Raw genomic sequence first — 20698 nt, forward strand, 5'->3', positions numbered from 1 at the left:
TACCAGATGCTCCTGAAATCCACCTCCGAGCTCTCATTAGCATTGGCTTTAAACTTAACATCCAGGGAATGTGGGCTTTGGACTTAGACCATGTCGCACTCTTTTTCATTTTCCCTTGTCTTCTTAACAACATCACAATGTCCGGGATAGCATAAGTATCAGGCCAATCAACTATCGTCTGCCAAGATGAATGTGGTTTTGCTTCTCTTTCCTCATCATCTTCTTCTCCACAAATATTTATTTTGCCAACCACTTGAATCACATCTCCTTGTACTTTCTCTGCTTTTCGATTGCCTCCAAGTATGTGTCTCTCTCTTTTCCAACATTCCGCGACAATTACATTGGGATTTTATAATAACTTTATTGCTAATGAGATCGAGGGTAGATCCAGAATTTTAGTCCTATGGAATCCTTTAATTTACTCAATCAAAATGATTGATGTAAATGATCAGATGATAACTGTCGAGGCTACTCATATTTGTAATGGAAACTTCTCAATTGTTTTAGGAGTTTATGCATCTAATCATGTGTCCCAAAGGGCCGTGCTTTGGGACCGTATGAGGGCTTTAGGAGCAACTATTATTCTTCCCTGGCTGGTATTAGGAGATTTTAACACTCTATTGGATTCCTCAGAAAAAGTGGGGGGTAGCATTTCTTTATCACTAGATTCAGGCGATTTTGCTCAAGTAATGTCGGAATCTGCTCTTGCTGATCTTGGTGTAGTCAGAGGCTGGTTCTCTTGGTCTAATAACCAGTTGAGCAGAAGATGTATTAGAAGAAGGTTCGACCGAGCATTAGCAACTACTGATTGGGTTTTGCCCTTACCTGAGTCCAAAATCCAATTACTCCCTAAAGGCACCTCAGATCACTGTCCCTTACTCGTCTCTCTTTCTAATTTGGGTCTTGGGCCCAAACCTTTTCAGTATTTCTCTATGTGGGAGCTGCATCGCGTTTTTTAGATGTTAACTTTAATTCCTAGCAAGGCCAAGTGAGGGGGGCACCCTTGTTTCGCTTTGTTTCTAAACTTAAGAGGCTTAGGACTAACCTTCGGTTATGGAGCAAGGATGTGTTTGGCTATGTTGGGGAATCCATTGCAATAGTTCAACATCAACTATCATCTTTGCATGATAGCTTACACATGGATCCTTCCAATGAGACATTCATGTCTGAGGAAAAAGAGTGTACTCAGAAATTGCAAACTCTTTTGGGCCATGAAGGCAAAAATCACGTCAAAACTAGTTACAAGAGGGGGACTTCAATACCAAATATTTTCATCTATCGGCTGTGGTGAGAAGGAGGAAAGATAGAATTATCTCTTTGAAAGATCAGCATAGGAAATTTTTGTCTACTGAGGCTGACATTGAAAATCATATGATTGGCTATTTCAAAGACCTATTGGCTCAGGAGAGCAATATTGACCTGCACATGGTTGATCAGTTCTTGCCGCCATTTCATCTCAATTCTTCTCAGAAGGAAAAATTAATGGACATAGTAAATATGGAGGAGATCAAAGAATGCATTTGGATATGAAAAATTAAAGTGCCCTAGGTCCTGATGGGTTTTAAGTGGAATTCTACAAGTTTGGATGGGAAGTCATTAAAAAGGATCTATTTCTGGACCTTAAAGATTTCTTCACTAAAGGTAAGCTTCTCAAGCAAATCAATTCCACTTTTATATGTTTGATTCCTAAAGTGGATGCACCTAAGGTGATGAAAGACTTTCGACCTATAGGGTTGTGTAATGTCTTGTACAAAATCATCAGCAAAATAATTTCTATTCAGCTGCGAGTTGTTCTTGATGATTTTATCGACCCCAAGCAAGCTGCATTTTTGAAAGGTAGGCTTATTACAGATAATATTCTTATGGCAATTGAACTTATGTCTCTTTGCCATAGGAATTCAGCTCGGCCTAAAATGTATCTGCAAATCCATTTGAGCAATGCCTATGATAGGGTTTCCTGAGATTTTATTGTGGGTAGGATGCATGCTTTGGGTTTTCCTGAGTTATTTGTTTCTTGGGTCCATTTGTGTATTTCTTCTTCTTCCTTCTTTGTTTTGAGGAATGGCTCACCCATGGGATATTTAAAAGGGAAAATGAGCTGGTGAAGCAGAGAAAAAAGGTGTTCATCTTATAAAATGGAAAACAGTGTGTCTCACTCTGGCTGAAGGAGGTCTCGGGGTAAGGGAAATGGCGGATTTCAATAGCTCATGAATGATGAAGTTAACATGGAGGATATTGGAAAATCCATCCTCGTTTGTTGGCACGGTTCTTCAAACATCGATATTTTAGAAATTCCTCTATATAGGAGGAGGCTGAAGGAAGAAGAAGATGTTCTCATGCATGGAAGGAGATTTTACTTGGCTTATTTCACTTAAAAGGCAATGTACAGTGGAATATTGGTAATGGTCAGATGATGGATTTCGGGGTGGATCCATGGTTAGCAAGTCAGTTGCTTTCAAATTTGCATGATAATGACATTCAAGGGGATTTGGGGGCTACTGCGGGGGGGAGGGTTTTAGACTTTATCAGAGGTTCACCTCAGTCTTGGGTTCTGCTACATCCCACATCCGATTTTTTGATAAATATGTGGAGGGAGGTTGACAATTATACTCTTCCTCTACAGCCCAAAAAGGATTCACTGGTCTGGATTCACTCTGCTGATGGCCTATTTTCTATTAAAGGGGCATGGGATTTTATTAGGCATCAAGGTTCATCACAGCCTATTTTCCGTGCACTTTGGTCCTCTAAATGCCACCCACGGGCGAAATGGTTCTCATGGGTGGCTTTGCATAATCGATTGCCCACCTCATTTTTATTGCAGCAGCGGGGTATGCAACTGGACTCTTTATGTCCCTTTTGTAGCAACCATGATCATAGCCTTGTCCATTTATTATTCCAATGTGCTTTTGCGCAGCATGTATGGGGATCATTAGCTTGGAGATGTGGAAAACAATTTGTCCTCGTTACTTCTGTCCCTGATTTACTTAGGTGGTGGTTATTTTTCAGGTTTAAATCACATGAACTTCGTAATATTTGGTCTTCCATCTTTTTTACTGCTATTTGGTTTCTATGGGAAGAGCGAACAGAAGAGTCTTTGAGTCAAGATCCACCAGGAGAGAGCTTATTGTGAAACGGATTATCTTACATGTTCAGGCACTAGCAGAAGTTAAAAAGTGGTCTTTCCATTTATCAGAAAATGCCATAATTGGTAATCTTCAGATAACTTGGCGTCAGCAGAGGTCAGAATCTCTTATTCCGGTGGCGTGTTCTTTTCCTGATGCTCAGAATTACAAGCTCAATATTGATGGTGCTTTCGTGAGAAATCCAGATTTAGCAGGTGGTGGTGGAGTCATCAAGAACGTAGAGGGCGGTTTCATTGTTGCTTTTGCGAAGCATTTTGGTTTTGCTTCTAATAACAATACAGAATTTTTGGCACTTGAGGAAGGAATTCAATTGGTTCATCAAAGGAATTGCTTTCCATTACAGATAGAAAGTGATTCAGCCTTGCTTGTGAATGTCATTCAGAATCGATGCAGTGCTCTATGGCGGCTAAAGACGATTGCAGATAGTTGCTGCACCAGACTTTCTTCTCATCGATGGTCCATTGCACATGTTTTTCGGAAGGCAAACATGGTTGCTGATACCCTCTCTAAGAGGGCATTTGCTGGTCCCGGTGATACTGTGTGGCACCATAGACCAGCAGATTTTCTTTCCTCTGTTTTATTACATGATCTAGCGCAATTGTCCTATTTTCTCTGCTCTTTTATTAATGGGAAAACGGGTAGGGGCCTTCTCCCCCACTGACTTACCAAAAAAAAAGTAGCAAGGTACTGCTTATGCCAATGAAATCAATTGCTTCATTTAAAATTGTAACTCATGGTATTTTTATCTCCTTCATTGGTTATATGGCGATACTTCTCCTCTAGATCAGTTTTTTTCTAGAAGCTATCTTACAAGGCATGGCTACGAGAAACCATGTTTGAGTTGGATTCTTACGGTTGGTTTCTAGAAGATCCACCCCTTGTGGGTGAACGACTTCCATGGGGTTTGGGACTTTGTTTGTGGCATGAAGAGAGAGAAGGAAACAGTAGATGAATAGTTTTAGTGCGTTTTCTTGTTAATGAATAGTTTCCTTTGGACTCCAAAAAGTCGTAATTCACCCCCTTTATCCTTCTGTATATTATTCTATTCATGATGGTGTTTTTATTTATTCGTTATCAAATGCTAGATGCAATCCTATAAATAAAGATAGGATGCCTAGAAGAGCTCTTTGAATCATTAACCAAAGTAAGCTTACCCATGTCAGAACTCTGCTAAATGGAAGTATCCACAAAAAACCCCATTTCCTATAGCACGAAGATCAAAAGAATTGGTAGATATTGTTTGTTTGGACATATGTAGTGTCTGTGATGTGAAGGCTACTACATAAGGGTTTTGTGTACTCAATCCCACATAAATGTAAGGTCATTGATTGATTCAAAAGCTTGTTGGAGGTGGAGAACCATTCAAGGAAGAGAATCAAGGTTTTCAGAACTGACAGGGAGCGCAAGTACATCTCTGAACTTTTAGGAAGTTTTATAAAGATATCGTTGGGAAGAAATAATGTCCTATACATTGCAGTAATAAGATATTGTCGAGAGAAGGAATAATACTATAATCCACAAGATCAGGTACATGATGGCATATGCAGATCTCTTAGAGTTTCTGAGGAAATACTTTATTGGCTATTGTTAACATATTTAAAAGGGTGCCTTCAAATCCGTGCGTAAAACCCTTTTTGAGTTATTGACGATATGAAATGTGAACTATCCCATTTGCATCTTGGGTGTCAGATTAGAATTTCATAAATTGAACCCTAATTCGATGTCCTGAGAACTCCAAGGGGACATGTCTGATGATACGAGTTTGAAAGGGTGGCGTGAGAAAAGTTGAATTCCATGATGTGGACTTCATGGGTTGAAGTAGGACGCTTCAAGGATGACTTTAGACCTCTATAAAATGATTTAGGTCTCAGACAGAGTATGATGAGGAGATTTCTTAGTGGAGTGTTCCCACGGCCAATTTCCTCGAGACACTTTGATCTTATAGGTGAAGGTTTCACATGCATCACCATTGCTGAGGATGAACTGGGTTCATATCTGGAAGCATTGTGATTAGTGTTGAAAGCAATTGAATTGATGCAATGGATGAGGAGAGGAGTTTCATGAAGAAGAACTAAGCCTAGGGTCTCATTGATCTTTCTCCAAGTGGAGAAGGCCATCAGGAACAAGTGGATCCTGAAAATTAGTGGAAATGTTGATGGAACTAAAGATAAGTACATGGCCTGATCGTGGCGAAAGGATTCACCTAATTGAGGGTGTCGATTGTTATGATGAGTTATCCCCGGTGGTGAGTTGGTCTCAATTCGCCTCAGACTTGTCGCTGTAGTCAGTTTGGCGCAAGAACTCAACCAAATGGATTTAAGACAAACATTTCGTGAAAAGGATTTGTCAGCAAGGACAGAAGCAGTTTCATGATCATGTCGTAAGTCCTCAAGATCCTATTGGCAAGAAATGACAAGGAGATGATTGATGCCCCTCCTCTTTGTGAAGTACATGTTAGGGGCATTATGCACTCGATGTTGAAATCGAGTGCAACCATTCTAGGAGGCTCCTAAAGTCGTCTCTCAAATAATTTACACTAGGAAATGTTTAGAACAATTTAAGATGCATGATTGTGAGCCCATCGATACTTCAAGAGTTACCATGTGCTAAATCTAAATCTATGTCCATAGATGGAGGGTACGCACGGTATAAACATTTATATGCAAAGAAATTCATAAGCTACTAAATAAATAAATAAAATTTTAAGAAACTATAACAATAAACTTATTAAAGAAAAAACAACCAGTAATTTCTATATAAGTAACAAACTATGGCATTGATTGACATGAAAAAAAATCATTTCCTACAAAAAAACTAAAATCTGAATTTCTCTATTTTTCTAAATATAGGACATAATAAACTTCCTTGTAGGGCAAAGAATGGGTCGGATTGAGTCTGGATCCACCGGGATCTGTATTCAGATCCGAAAAGAATACATGGGATCCGGATCCGGACTCGATCGGATCCAGAATATTCGAATCCGGATCTGGATCTAGATCCAAAAAGTACACATTGGGTCCAAATCTGATCGGATCCACTAGGTTTCATCTCTCACGGAAACAGTTGGTGGATAGCAATAGGAAAAAAAAAAAAAGTTAAAAAAGTCAAGAACAAGACCCATATGAAGTTTTTTAAGGGGAAATAAACAATACTCTTATTTGAGGAAAAAAACTAAAGATAAATGTAGGATTTTTGTAGGGGATTTGAAGAGCTTCAACAACACTCAAAAATATAAAAAACAAAACGAAGAAATGAGAGAGATATCTAGAATTTGGCAGATTTTACTGGTTCTTCAAAGGTTCCTTTGTTAAGCCATCACAATGCTTGGATTTGAGCAAGAAAACTAAAGATAAATGTAGGCTTTGTTAGGGGATTCGAAGAGCTTCAACAAGAGTAAAAAAATCAGAAAAAATAACTGAGAGTTGAGAGAGAAATCTAGGTTTGGCGGAAAGTTTTTCTATTCACAAGAACCTTGGAACCACTAATAATAATAAATAAAATTAGAGAAAGGATTAGGCTTACCTGTTTGGAGCGACTGTATTCCAATGGCAAGACAGAGAGTAGAATTATCTGTCAGAGAATGCTTTAGAGAGAGGAACAAAGGCATAGAAAGAGAAGACATCAATGGTAGAGGAAGTATTGAGAGAGAGAGAAATAAAAGCATAGAAAGTAACCCTTACCTGTTGAGATTTGATTGTGATTTGTGAACAAGTATTGAGAGAGAGGAGCACTCATAATGGCAAAGGCGCAGAACAATGGGGAAGATGGCTGATGCGTTTATAGAGAGAAACCCTAATTCGTGAGTTTCAAGAGAGAGGGATAATCGAGGATCCAATCCCCACTGTTCATCTTCCGTAGGCATACAGTGGGGGTTAGGTCTTCTAAAAGTCAAAAAATTATATACATATAAATATATAACATGTATATAATAATATTTAATATTTTAATAACCGGGTCGGATCCGGATCGGATCCACCTATAGGATTCGTTTTGAATTACTATTCGGATCCAAATTTTGGATCCATATCCGACCTATTGGATCCATTCCTAGAACCGGATAGCCGAAATTCAGCTTTTTGATCCAAACCGGCTAAATTCTCAGTGCTGCTTCCTTGGCACTTAAGTAAGAATGGATTCATGGTCTGAATCCTCCCCTTAAGTTGCATGATTTTGTGGGTGTGCGCATGGGTTTTTTCATGTATGTGTGTGATAGAGAGAGAGGGAGTAGAAATTGCCAAAGTGGCTCTCTCTAAAAATCTACTTTTAGAACCCCGAAACCTTTCCTATTTTCAAAAAGGACCAAAACAACCTTACTCTATTTCAAAATGAAGAAATCAATAAAAAATTACTGAAAAATAAAAGAAAATAGGTCATTTTTTTTGGTCAAATTTGAGCTATATTGAGACCGGCTAGTTCAACTTGCACTGCTCGAACTAGCTTGTCTAATCGTCGAACTAGCCGATCCACTAGTTAAATGACCATTTTTTGTCACAAGGTTTGGGTTGACCAGAATGACCATCAGTCCGACGGTTCAGGTCGGACCCGTCAGTCTAGTCCTGTCTTAACATATTTGTTAGGGGGGATTTAAAATACCACCCAAAACCCCTCTTTGTCCTTTAAGGCAGGAAATGACCATGTTTACATCCTTCCAAAGGGCTTATTCGCGCCTATGAGCAGAGCCTCAAGAGGCATCTATCTTAGACCAAACTCTAGGCGCCTGCCTAGGTGGCTCCTTGGTCACCTAGGTAGGCCCTGCCCTAGGTGCTCCACGTTGCCTTGGTGCTTTGGGCCTAGGCCTGAATATGGAGCCGAGGAGGGCCATTTTCAAAAATGTTTGATGGTCAAAGCAATTCCTCTTAGGCGGCTGATTTTGATAACCTTGGTTCTTTGAGAGATGAAATTTCACACTGCTTTCTGAGGTGGATGTGAACTTCTTGAATATGATATTTTGTAAAGTGGGAACCAATGGTGATCTTGGTGGGTCTTAGGATGACTTGGGCCTAATTCATGCAAAATTTGGCATCTACGTGTTCATATTTTCTTGGATAAAGACATCCATGTCTATTAGGGTTCCATAAGTTGCAACCATACTTATGTTTCGACTCCTCTGGAGAAATAGAATAAATATATGGACACCAAAGGGTTTTAGTGGCATACTACTTTTGCTGCAACAAATTTTAAACTGGCTACTTAATGATTCTAAATCTGCAGCTTAAAAACTCAAACACCACTGGTCTGGCACACTTCTGCATCAATCTTCAATTTACCTTTGAAATATGATATTAATCCTTCTTGCATCAGAATTAACTATTGTAGATTTCCGTCTGGATATGTACTGTCATAACATTTTATGGTTGAAAGAATTTCCTAGACATAAATTCTTATTTGCTAGACTTTTGTACATTGTTTTCCCTGGTTATGTGGGGTGCTTAAGGAGATTAGAACTTCAGTGCTAGTCGTAGGATGGCCTTGATTTGTTACAAGTTTTTATTCTTGGTTACGGAGTCAGCTCCCACACTCCCCAGATTAGATGAAAAGAGTTTTCGGGTTAGTTTTTGGGGCTGGGTGGAAAGCAAAGCTTGTTTGGTAACTCTTTAGCTGTGTCTTTTCTCTTCTTGACAATATCTTGACCATATCATTTAACTAAGTCCTTTATCTCTGACCATACTCTCTTTCTGTAACTTCTATTTTTATAACCACATTTTTATGAACGACAATATCTGTCTATCGCATTTTCTCTCTTTCAACACGTCATTTCTATCTCTAGCCATGTTCGATGTTCTTTTCCAGAGTAGATTAATAGAATTTTGTGGACTGCACTTGTTATTAAAAATCCATATCTATGCATAAAAATCCATGAAGGTAGTCCCATATCCTTTTAAGTAACTTTTGACCATCCTACATCTATGAATTAGTCATTGAAAATGCATAGCTTATTTACTTGCAACCGACATTTATTAAAGGAAAAAGTCTATATAAGTGCGAGTCTCTAAACAATCAAATTAGGGCTCACCTCAAAAATTTCACTCGAAGAGGCTGTTTTGATGCCCAAATATCTTTAAATTGATCATCTCAACCTCAAGATGCATGGACATGAGAAAAAATGTCCATGCATCCCCCCAACTCTATTTTTCTCCCCGTCTCCCCCCTACCCCTTATATCTGAACCACTTCCTACCTTACCTCCAGACCTTTACCCTTCCAACCACATTCCTCTCACACTTCCAGCGCCTGTCATGGAGTTGCCTGAGGAACCTAGCGCACCCATCTATCCGCTCTTGGAGAATGACAACGTTGAGGGGGTCGACAAGGATGGGAACAACAAAGACTTTGACAGGATGAAGGAAATATATCGGATCGTGGGGTTCCAACATGAAGGCCTTGAAGGACCGGCACACCAATTCCTACTCGCAGACACTCAGAACCGACTGAAGGTTACTTTTAAAGGACAAAGGGAGCTACTCAATCTGTTCTCCTCAAATCTTCTACGAAGGAACTCCATTAGAAGGCCTCCCATCCCCAACCTCCTCTGCTTCACTGAGGAGGTCTGCCAGATTAGCCTCTTCCTCAGCTGCCACCCCCAAACCATGAAGATCCTTACATGGAACATAAGAGGTTTGGGACTATCGTCCAAAAGGGAGGCAATCAAGGACTTGACCTCGAAAAATCTTCTCGTGATTCTTGCCCTCTCAGAAACCAAACTGCCTGAGCCCACTCTCCATCTTATTCGCCAGGTCTGGGGTAGATGGCCTTGCCAGTGAGTCGCTCTACCTGCGGACGGGGCTTCAGGTGGTATATGGGTGATCTGGAACCCATCAGATCACCTCCTCCTCTCCTCCCGTATAGGGGAGTTCTTCGTCACCGTTCTACTTTCTTGCACTTCACATGACTTCCTGTGGAAATTCTCGACCATTTACGGTCCCAGCTCAGCTTCTCTCCGACCTCGTTTCTAAGCAGAACTAGATTGTGTGGCCGCCCTACCTCACCCTGTTTGGTGTTTGGGTGGAGATTTCAACATCACGAGATGGTCTCAAGAGAGAAACTCCAACTCAACCATCTCCCAGGGAATGACGGACTTCTCAAATTTCATCTTCCAAAACGAACGCCTAGACATTCCACTCCAAGGAAGCCGCTTTACTTGGTCCAATCACTCCCCCCTACCTACTCTCTCTAAAGTAGTTAGGTTCCTCTATCTCTGAACTGAGAGGAAACCTTTCCGGGCTCTCATGCCATGGCCCTGCCAAAACCCACCTCTGACCATTGCCCTATCCTTCTAGACACCCAAGCGATCAGAAGAGGATCGAAGCCTTTTATATTTGAATAAGCCTAGCTTGAAGAGGAGTCTTTACCCACTCTGATTCCCATCTAGTGGAACTCCTTCTCTGGTCAGGTCTCGGGAAGAGCAGGTTATAGGCTCCAAACCAAAATTCAACTTCTCAAAGCCTCCCTAAAGACCTGGACTAAGTCCATCCCTGTGAATTACTCCCATCTCAAGTCCTCTCTTCTCAACTCCATCCAAGACCTCAAACGTATTGTGGAGTCTAGACCTTTGACAGCACTAAATCGAGCTTGAAAACCCAAACAAAGTTGGAATACTTCTCCACCCTAAAAAAAGAACTTTGTTGGTTCTAGAGGTCTATAGTTAACTTGGCTAAAAGCAGGGGATCAAAATATAGGTTTTCTTCCACTGGATGGCAAATTGTCGCAAGAGAGAATACTATTTCAACTATCAAGTTAAATAACCGCTATTTGGTACAACCTGGGGAAATCGAATGGGTCACTCTAGACTTCTTCCAGACCCTTTACACTACCCCTTTCCGTCCTAGACCTAAAATGACCGACCTTGATTTCCTAACGCTTACGGAAGACCAGGCCCTTTGGCTCGAGCAACCTTTCTCAGAAGAGGAAATCCTAAAAGCTTTAGATGACTTAGCCAAAGACAAAGCCCCCGGTCCGGATTGGTTCCCCATAGCACCTTTCAAAATCTTCTGGGTAACTTTCTGTCCAAACTTCATGAGTTTCTTCGAGGAATTTTTCTATCGGGGAATTCTTCACAAAGCCATCAACGCTACATTCATTGCCTTAGTCCCCAAGGTAGAAGGGGCTGAGGAGCTAAAGGACTTCCTCCCAATCAGTCTCCTCAACTCTTCCTACAAAATCCTGGCTAAGGTTCTAGCTTCTAGAATGCATCAGGTCCTTCCTTCTATCATCTCTCTGTCTCAGACTACCTTCATCAAAGATAGGTAAATCCTAGACGGAGCTTTAGTAGCACATGAGTGCATTCACTCTAGGCATTTGTCCAAGAAGCCTGGTCTAATCTTTAAGATTGACTGGGAGAAAGCGTATGACCACTTTGACTGGTCCATTATGGATGAGTCAATGGCAAGAATGGGTTTTCGAGACCGCTGTCAGAAATGGATGAGAGGTTGCTACTCTCATCCTCATTTCTCGATTCTCATCAATGGAACCCCAAAAGGCTTCTTCCCTTCATCGAGGGGGCTCCGCCAAGGGGACCGTCCTTCCCCTTTTCTTTTCGCTATTATAGCATAAGTCTTCAGCCGATCTATCCCCCGTCTGGACCAGGCGGGCCTCCTCACGGGCTTTAAAACCTGTCGCCTAGGTCGAACAGTGTCTCATCTGCAATATGCAGATGACACTTTGGTGTTCCTGGACGCTTCATCACAAGAAATTGATAATCTGAGGCTTTACCTCAAATGTTTCCAAGTGGCTACAAGTTTCAAAGTCAATATGGAAAAATAAAAAATGATGGGGGTAGCACTCGCCAACTTTGAAATCAATGAGCGTATCCCAAATTGGGAATGCATAGTTGAGGACCTACCCACAACATACCTTGGTCTGCCTCTGGGATTGGGAGAACCCAAAAAGACACATTGGTCTCACATATTAGACAAGGTTGACAAGCGTTTGGCAAGATGGAAAGGGAGTTACCTTTCTCAGGTAGGCTGTACCACTTTGATCAAAGCAACTTTGGCTAATGCTCCTATAAACCTCATGTCTCTCTTCCATATGCCAACCTAAGTGGCCAACCACGTTGAACAACTCATGAGGAATTTTCTCTGGTCGGGACAGGTAGAGAGAACAAAATACCATTTAATCTCTTGGGATAAAGTCTGCTTACCCAAACATCAGGGAGGATTCCCTCTGTGCTCAGGTCCTACGCAGCAAATATAGGATCTCTGAAGGAACTTGGGTACCTGAGAGGAGACCTCTGAGCAGGGCTTCAGGAGCGTGGAAGTCGTTCACCTCCTCCCTCTCACTGTTCAAAAAATTCATCAGGTTTCATCCAAGAGAAGGAACAAGAGTGTGTTTCTGGTCAGATCTTTGGCTAGGACACACGCCTCTAAGGGACTTTTTTCCATCCCTTTACTCCATCGCCGCAAACAAAGACTCCACCATTGCTGAGGAAATGGTGCTGGCAGGAAGCCGAAGAGTGTGGAACCCCTCGTTCAGAAGATACCGTTCTGAAGAGGAAAGCAACCACTTCCTCTCACTCTCGGCATCTTTGCATCGCATTTTCATCTCAACACAAGGGAAGGACTTGATGGTATGGTCTCCTGCCCCCTCTGGTACCTTTTAGGTGGCCTCTTTTTACAAAAAACTTATCCAACCCCCAACCTTCCCTCTTAACCCATCCTCTGTCCTATCCAAGGTTTGGTCCACAATAGCCCCCCCTAAAGTGCAGACTTTCAATTGGATAGCGTGCTTCCAAAGGGCACTCACTATAGACCAACTTCAAAAGAAAGGGGTTCCTATCCCCAACAGATGTGCCTTGTGTTTGACTGAGGAGGAATCGAATCCTCGCCTCTTCATGCACTGTAACCTAGCTCACAACCTTTGGGTCAACCTTTGGGGTCAAATATTGCAGTTGTTTGGCTTCCAATGGGTTACACCCCGGACAGTCAAGGACCTTATATCCTCGGACCACACATCACATTGGCCGAAGGCTGGACGAACCTTATGGAAGGCTATCGTGGCAGCCACATATGGGTGATCTGGGTAGAAAGAAACGCCAAGATTTTCCAAGGCCATTATACCCAAGGCTCAGCACTTTTTCATAAGGTTACGGCCTTAGTAACATTCTGAGCCTCCAACCACAAGATCTTTTCAGGTATCTCTGCAAACACTTTCCTCTGTCAATGGGAAAATATCGTGTACCACCAGCCTAGAAAGGTGCAAAGAACAAACAACTGGTTGCCTCCTCCAGAAGGTACCATCAAGCTTAACTTTGATAGGTGTTCTCTGGGGAACCCCGGCCGGCCCTGCGAGTGCTGGTGGTATCTTCAAAGATCATCTTCGCAGTATTCTGTTCACATACTCCGAGCACCTGGGCCATGAAGACTCTCAGTACGCCGAAGCCATGGCCTTGTTGTTGGGCCTTAAAAGCTTCAATCAGTCGTGGGGACGACACCTTCTAGTGGAGGGAGACGCACGTAATATTATTTCATGGGCAAGAGGGAGGTCAACACCTCCATGGTACCTTGCTTCGATCTTTGATGAGATTGCTTACATTTGCAGGGATATGGTCGTCTTCTGGAAGCATATTTCGAGGACGTCAAACGAGTTCGCCGATTTCCTGGCTCAAGATGGGCCTAGGGCCCAAGAACAAGACAAAACTCGGTCCATCTCCTTTTTTGCTTTGGACCACAGAGGGTACACATAGTAGACATTCTCTTTGTAAACGGGCATACCTAAAAGCCCAATATTTTGTAAGCTCACTGTAAATCTATTGTAATCGAGCAGATCTATAAGCCCATTTTTTGTACGAGGTCTGATGACCTATGTTTTATCGGGGGAGCTGTCAAGTGGGTACCCTTGGATAAACCCACAATTGTACTCCAACTATATTTAGCAATACAAAAGTTAACCGTTTTAAAAAAAAAACGTTTTGGAAATAGTCCTTCTTGTAATGCATTTTTGGACCGTCAATTTTCAAGGTTTTCAAGTTTTCAAAGATCTGCACGATCTACACTATATTTGAAGCTTTAAATTTTATAATTAGATATGAAAATATATTTTATGGCTATCACAAAGATTTCCAGTATTGGAACCACATTTTTCGACACTTTTTGAAGATGCGCTTTACGTTGATTGTTTAGAGCCTCAGCTTTATACAAACCTCACCCTTTATTAAAATGTGGGTTTCTACATCAATTCTAAGTAAACTCCTACTTAAGATTAGTAATTCATCGGAATCAAACCAGTTATGAGAAAGCATCGGTTCCCGGTTATGTCTTGTAGACACTCCCCTTCATTCTTTTTGTGTTTCTACCAATCTTAAGTAATCTAATGTTTAAAATAATAAAATGCATCATTTTTGTCGTGACACTATGTTGTGTTACCCACTCAACTCGTGCAAAATTTACTTTAAAAAAATTAACAGGAATGTAGTATTTAAACTGGATATATTGTTTCATTAGAGAGTTGAAACGGGTATGTTATGGATTGCCTAGAAGTTGAAAAATGGAAGTCCCATATTATGGTCTTGCTAGATTATAAGTTTGTCTTAAATTAATCGTAGAGCAGTGGAATATATCGTTTTTGTGGCGGTATTGTGTTGTGCTATCCGCTTAAACTAATGTCAAATTTACTTCGAAGTAAGTTAACATGAATGTGGAACTGTTTCATTACACAGATTAAAGGAGCGGGTGCGTTACACATTGACGTGAGGGCTTTAGGCTTTGATTGTATAAAAGTGGATAAAACGAAGATTTTTATTATGGTCTTGCAAGGCTATAATGTAGGTTTATCTTTAATTACTATTATTTCTTAAGTCAAATATATTTATTTGTTAACTTTTCAAGCGATTGGCGGCAAATCTCGTAAGCAATGTTTTGAATCCTCAAATCTGAATCAAGAATTATCGATCAGGATCGGTAATCCGCCAGAGTCAAATCAGTTTTGAAATTTACTTCAAAGAAGTTAGCATGAATGTCGAATTTATTTAAACTGGATATATTATTTTATTATAGATTCTATTGGGGATGAGCGTTGGATTGTCTAGATTTTGAAAAATAGAACTTCTTTATTGTGGTTATAACTTATAAATACCAATTTAAATTTATTTATAATAAATATGTTAAATTTTAATTTATAAAAAATGATAATAACTTTATAAAATAATTTTAGAATTGAATTAGACATTCTATTGTTGATACTCTATAGTAAAATAAAAAATTATAAAATAATTAAAATCACTTAAAATTTGAAAATTTAACAAAAAATAGTATAAACCCAAAAAGTAAAAATTATGGTCGAACTACAAATTCACTGAGTGATTCTTTTCTTCATCAAAGTTCAGCTCATCCATGAAATCTCCTTTATTAGTGAAAGCAAGATTGCCAATTGCATTCAGACGGTCATCAAAGATTGATGGTGAGTTCTTTTTATTAATCTTAAGTAAACTAATTGCTTTGAATAGTGCAATGCATCATTTTTGTGGTGACACTATGTTGTGCTTCCCACGCAACTTGTATGAAATTTATTTTAAAGAAGTAAACATGATTATAGAATTTATTTAAACTGGATATCAATTAAATTTAAGTGTATTTATTAATTAGTGAGATTACATAGCTACAATTTTAACATTACAGTGCTTATGTAAACATAAATACTATGTACTCACCTTATTATTTAAAATAGATGATGGTTTAGATTTAAATTTCTCAATTAATTAATGGTATCATACATCTATAAAATAATTTTAAATTTATTAGATTTAATATTTAAATTTTTGAAATTTTGACATTTTCAAATTTATACTTATAAAAATAAATTGTTCTTAATATAATTTAAATTTTGAAAAAATTAACCTTATGAAATTTATAACTTTTAAAATAAATATTGGGAAATAATATGAATTTATATTTTTATTCAATTGAATTAGTTATTTCGTTATTCAATTCAAACTTTTTCCACTAAGCTGCTTGTGTTAATAATTTATAAAATTTCGGAAATATTTGTTAAAAGAGTTTGGTTTGCATAAGGTTGCAACCTTAAACAATCAAATTAAGGTGCCACCCAAACTATGTCATGAGATGCAATTTTTGCATCGAAAAGTCCTAGGATAGTATGAGAATCTATTTTCGTCTTTAATTATAAAATTTTAAACTCTAAAAATAGTTCAAATCAAGTAGATCTATAAATGTATGAAAATCTTGAAAATAGACAGTCCAAATAATGTGTTGCAAGTTGGGATAATTTTTAGACAATCTTTTTTTTTTCACATTCATACATCTCGATGTCGAGATGAATGGATTTTTTAGGTGCACCTTAATTCTACATTTTAGGGTTGTAACCTTATGTAAACCTTTTCCTTATTAAAATGATTAAAGGTTACATTGTCTTTTGGTATAGAGATAATGATTGTTTTCAAGAAAATAAAATATGACTTTTTGGAGCATTTACTGCAATACACATGTGCGTCATCGAAACATTAACCAAAGTTCCCATATGGTCCACATGCTCCCTTAGGAGCATGCTATGCTCTTTCCCTCAAGTAAAAGATCCAATTAATCGTATTTTATGGATGTAAATTAGTGATTTACTCATAAACATGTTATATTATTTTAGAAATCCTATATTGAACTTTTGGGTGAAATATTATGTTCTTGATGAACCATAAAATCATGTTGTTATTATCATTACTCAAAGAGTTTACATTATTCGTTACAAACCTTATAACTAAGTTCCCTCAAAAAGCGTCTAAATAAAAAAATGGGTCTTCACATGGAACTTAAGGGCCACACATGTTGGGAAATTCTTGATTGCCATGTATGGATGAGCTCCTTGGTGCTTTACATATATAGCGATTGTTTTGAAGGGTGGTTCGCTGTTCTAAAGCTATAACAATTTGGGATTATTAACACATCTTCATTTTGACTCACCTCTTTCAAAGTTAAATAACTTCTCTTTCCAAATTCCAAGATAGTCATACTCATTAAACAGTGTTCGCTAAAATACCTTGCAATTCTACAAAATTTGCATTCATGAGCTTGTTATTTCGCATGTACATGATTTAACTAGTCTCATACTGGAGGCTGGAGCATTATCAGTGCAATTCAATCTTTACTGCCTTTAGAGTTGCTGATCACCTTATGCGTTTTCAGTGTTCTATACATTGTGGCATATTTTATTTTGTTTTTTCATTCAATGGAAAGAAAGATTGCACAGGTAAGTATTGTTAGATTCACCTTTTTCTTTGTTGGCTATGTTGTTGCAGGCTGAGAATGGCATGAACATGACTTCTGAAGAAAGAAGAAAGACCCAGAATGCCCTTCATGAGTTGAAGATTCTAACATGTAAATTGCACCAGTGGGATGTCAATGATCTGGAAAGGATCTCGAAGGTCATGTGATACAAAATGATTCATTTCTCCATACACGTGGGATGTCACTTCTCATGATAAGCAGTTGGTCCCCTGTTTCTCTATGCCATGCACTGGTGCACCCGTATTATTGATATGCATGTATGGCATACCTTCATATATGCCATGTATCTATTGACGGCATATATTTACATACGTACGTTTGTATGTAGTGGCAGCATTAGGTTGCTGCAGAGTAAGAAGCACTGTTTATTTATTTCAATTGCAATTTACATGTTTCAAGTGAACATATCTCTACAAAGTCATATGAAATGGTTCTCTTGGCATGCAAATACTTAGACATATTTTGGGCAGCTTTGTCGTTAAATTACCATCTATCATTTCCTTAAATTTGAACTCAAGAGTTAACTGAAAGGGCCATTAAATTCTGAAGTAGATCTGTTATCGCATGCTATCTATTTGGCTTAGGCATTGAAAGTACAAAAATGATGATTCCTTTTTAGCATACTATCATGTTGTTAATATTCCTGGGAGCACACAGATATTTTGAATGAAGAATGAATGAAGGAGCGCAAGGGATTCAAGACCAAAGTGGGGTGCTACTCTTTGTTGATTTGGTGCTCAAGCTCAAAAATATGAAGGGTATCACTCTGGCCTCTGTCATGAAGCCCACTATCAACTTTTGGTTGAGACAGGACCAATTCGTATATTTATGTTGGTGCTTCTGTTTATTATCATGTTTGGCACTTCCCTGTAGATTTGGCTTGGCCACGTAAGTGGGGGCACTATTAACAAAATGCCCTACTAGTTCTGGGGGCCAAAATTAGCAAAATGCCCTACTAGTTCAAGGTTATCCCACCTTGTGAAAAAAATTTCTAAGGTGGAATATGGGTGAAATGAAAATCGAAAAGTAAATATTTTAAGTTAAATGAGTTCATTTGACCACATCAATGATTTCGTAAAGCAGTATAATTTAGTTAGTATTTTCCTCATGGTTTAAATATTTTAATGGTAAATGAGTTCATTTGACCACATCAATGATTTTGTAAAGCAGTATAGTGGTTTAATTAGTATTTTCCTCATGGTTTACAGCTTTTTCTATTTCCATAGGTCTATTATTTTTAAGGGAAAATAATATATATATTTATTATAGTTTCCGTTATTACAGCTCTACCGAATATTTTTCGTTATTACCATCATGGTCGTTTTTTTTATGTCAAAATGGAAATTTAAAAAAAAGATGACTTTACCTTTTTTCGGTTGTTAAACAATCGAATTCAAAGTATTTTTTGTTGTTCAATGATAGAAAATACACTAATTTCGGTTCTTCAATAATCGAAGAATGTTTTTTCTTGTGGCATACTCTGTCTACCTTTCTAAAAGCATAGTTATCTAAAGTCATAGTTATCTGATAAAATCAAAGGGAAATAACTAATTTGAGCCCCTAAATTTAGGAAAAATTTTAGGGATTATGAGCTTAGAAGATTAGGAAAAATATTGTGGAGTATTCTCTCTCTACCTCAATGAAATCATGTATATAAGATAAAATCAAGGGGATAGTTAGTTTGAGCCTCTAAATTTAGGAAAACTATCAGGGATTATGATTTTACCCAAAAAAAGTCCCGGGGTGAAGGGGAGTTTAAAAAAAAAAATCATTTTTACCCATGTAAAGTAGAGAGAGAGATAGAGAAAGGATACACGCGAGAAAATAAAATTTTGGTTCTTGAAGAACAAAAAATTTTAAATTTTAGTTTTTCAAAAACCAAAAAAGTGTAAAGTCGTTTTTTTTACAAATTTTCATTTTGATATAGAAAAAATAGACACGGTGGTAATAACGAAAATTATTTAGTATAGTCATAATAACGGATATGTATGTAATTTTCCTTATTTTTAAACCGTTTTTCAATTTAAATCAGGGATACAAAAAATATTGATCCTCATCCATAATCCTATTGCTAAATGAGGTCTAATAATTGTCAAAATTATCTTGAATCTCTTAATTTCCTATTTTTATTGTCTTTTTGTTAAATAATAAAGAAATATTTGAAATTAATTTTTGCAACATTTTAAAAATAACGTGTCAAGTTAAACTCTTAAAATCTCTCTCCCTTTGTCTTTTTCTATACTAAAGGATTAAATGTGTTGCATAAAATTCTAGACAATCCCCTCTAATAGAAAAATTAATAAATTAGAGAACTACGTTATTATGGATAAAAATAAGTAAATAATTACACCTTTTTGTAACATGGACTTCTACTTCAAGGTTTTGAGGTATAACATAAAATAACAGAGAAAAAGTTCTGATAGAAGATATTACTAATTGTAGAATTCAAATTTAGTCATATATATATATATATATATATATATATATATATATATATATATATATATATATATATATATATATATATATATATATATATATATATATATATCCTATCCAATAATTGAAAATCATAAACAATTAGAATTTAAGAATTAAAAATATTTAGATATGGTATTCCTTTTTTTAGTAGATGCAACAATTTTATTTTAAAGAATTCATGTCATAAGAAATTATGGCACATAAAATTTAGAAATTCATTATAACTCATTTTTAGAGGAATAAAAGTCATTCAAACATAGTCATTAAACAAACCGAAAATAAAGAAACTGTCATTTCAAAAAAAAATCAGCAAAATTTTCTATTTAATTTGGTAATTGATAATAAATTTTCTAAGAATGAAAATTTCTATTAAAAACTATGGTTTTGTATTAGAAATTTCAAAAGTAAAGCATGTTTGCCATAAATGAAACTTTAAAGCATTTGAAATTCTAAATTTAAAAATAAAGACTTTGAAACTTAGACATATTTGTAGCAAAGATGAAAGGATAATCTAAAAGTTTAAATGACTAAAATAAATTATATTAGTTTTACTACAAATGTAGCAATAAAACAATGAAATCATGAACGAAATTGCATACATGAATAGTATGCAACATTGATATTTTTTAATTTTCTGACTGCCATGGTATGCTCATCAGTCCACTCTGGAGGATCCTTTTTTAGTCTCTAGAATAAAGGTTTAGCATCTAAAGCTAAATCTTTATAACAATTTGAAATATAATTTAGACATCCTAAAAATCTCTGTAATTCTTTTTTATCTTTTATGATGTCAGGAAATCTGGAAGCAAATTCAATTGCCCTATCGATAGGAATTATCCTTCCTTGA

The 20698-nt window shown here is 37.6% G+C and overlaps 1 protein-coding gene across 34 annotated transcripts in view; it reads left to right on the forward strand.

Moving 5' to 3' along the window:
- LOC18423205 (ARM repeat superfamily protein) overlaps nucleotides 1–17818 on the forward strand; it is a 91853-nt gene extending 74035 nt beyond the window's left edge. For all 34 annotated transcript variants that reach the window (XR_016054167.1, XR_016054168.1, XR_016054175.1 and 31 more), the window contains one exon: nucleotides 17382–17818. Coding sequence is in view for 21 of the 34 variants with exons in the window: in XM_020672842.2 (XP_020528501.1) it covers nucleotides 17382–17516 (135 nt within the window). In the remaining 13 variants the exon portion in view is untranslated. The remainder of the gene's footprint in view (nucleotides 1–17381) is intronic.
- Nucleotides 17819–20698: the final 2880 nt, after the last annotated feature.

This window comes from Amborella trichopoda, chromosome 4, assembly GCF_054954075.1.
Source record: "Amborella trichopoda isolate Santa Cruz 75 chromosome 4, AtrichopodaSantaCruz75HAP2 v2.0, whole genome shotgun sequence".
Taxonomy (NCBI): domain Eukaryota; kingdom Viridiplantae; phylum Streptophyta; class Magnoliopsida; order Amborellales; family Amborellaceae; genus Amborella; species Amborella trichopoda.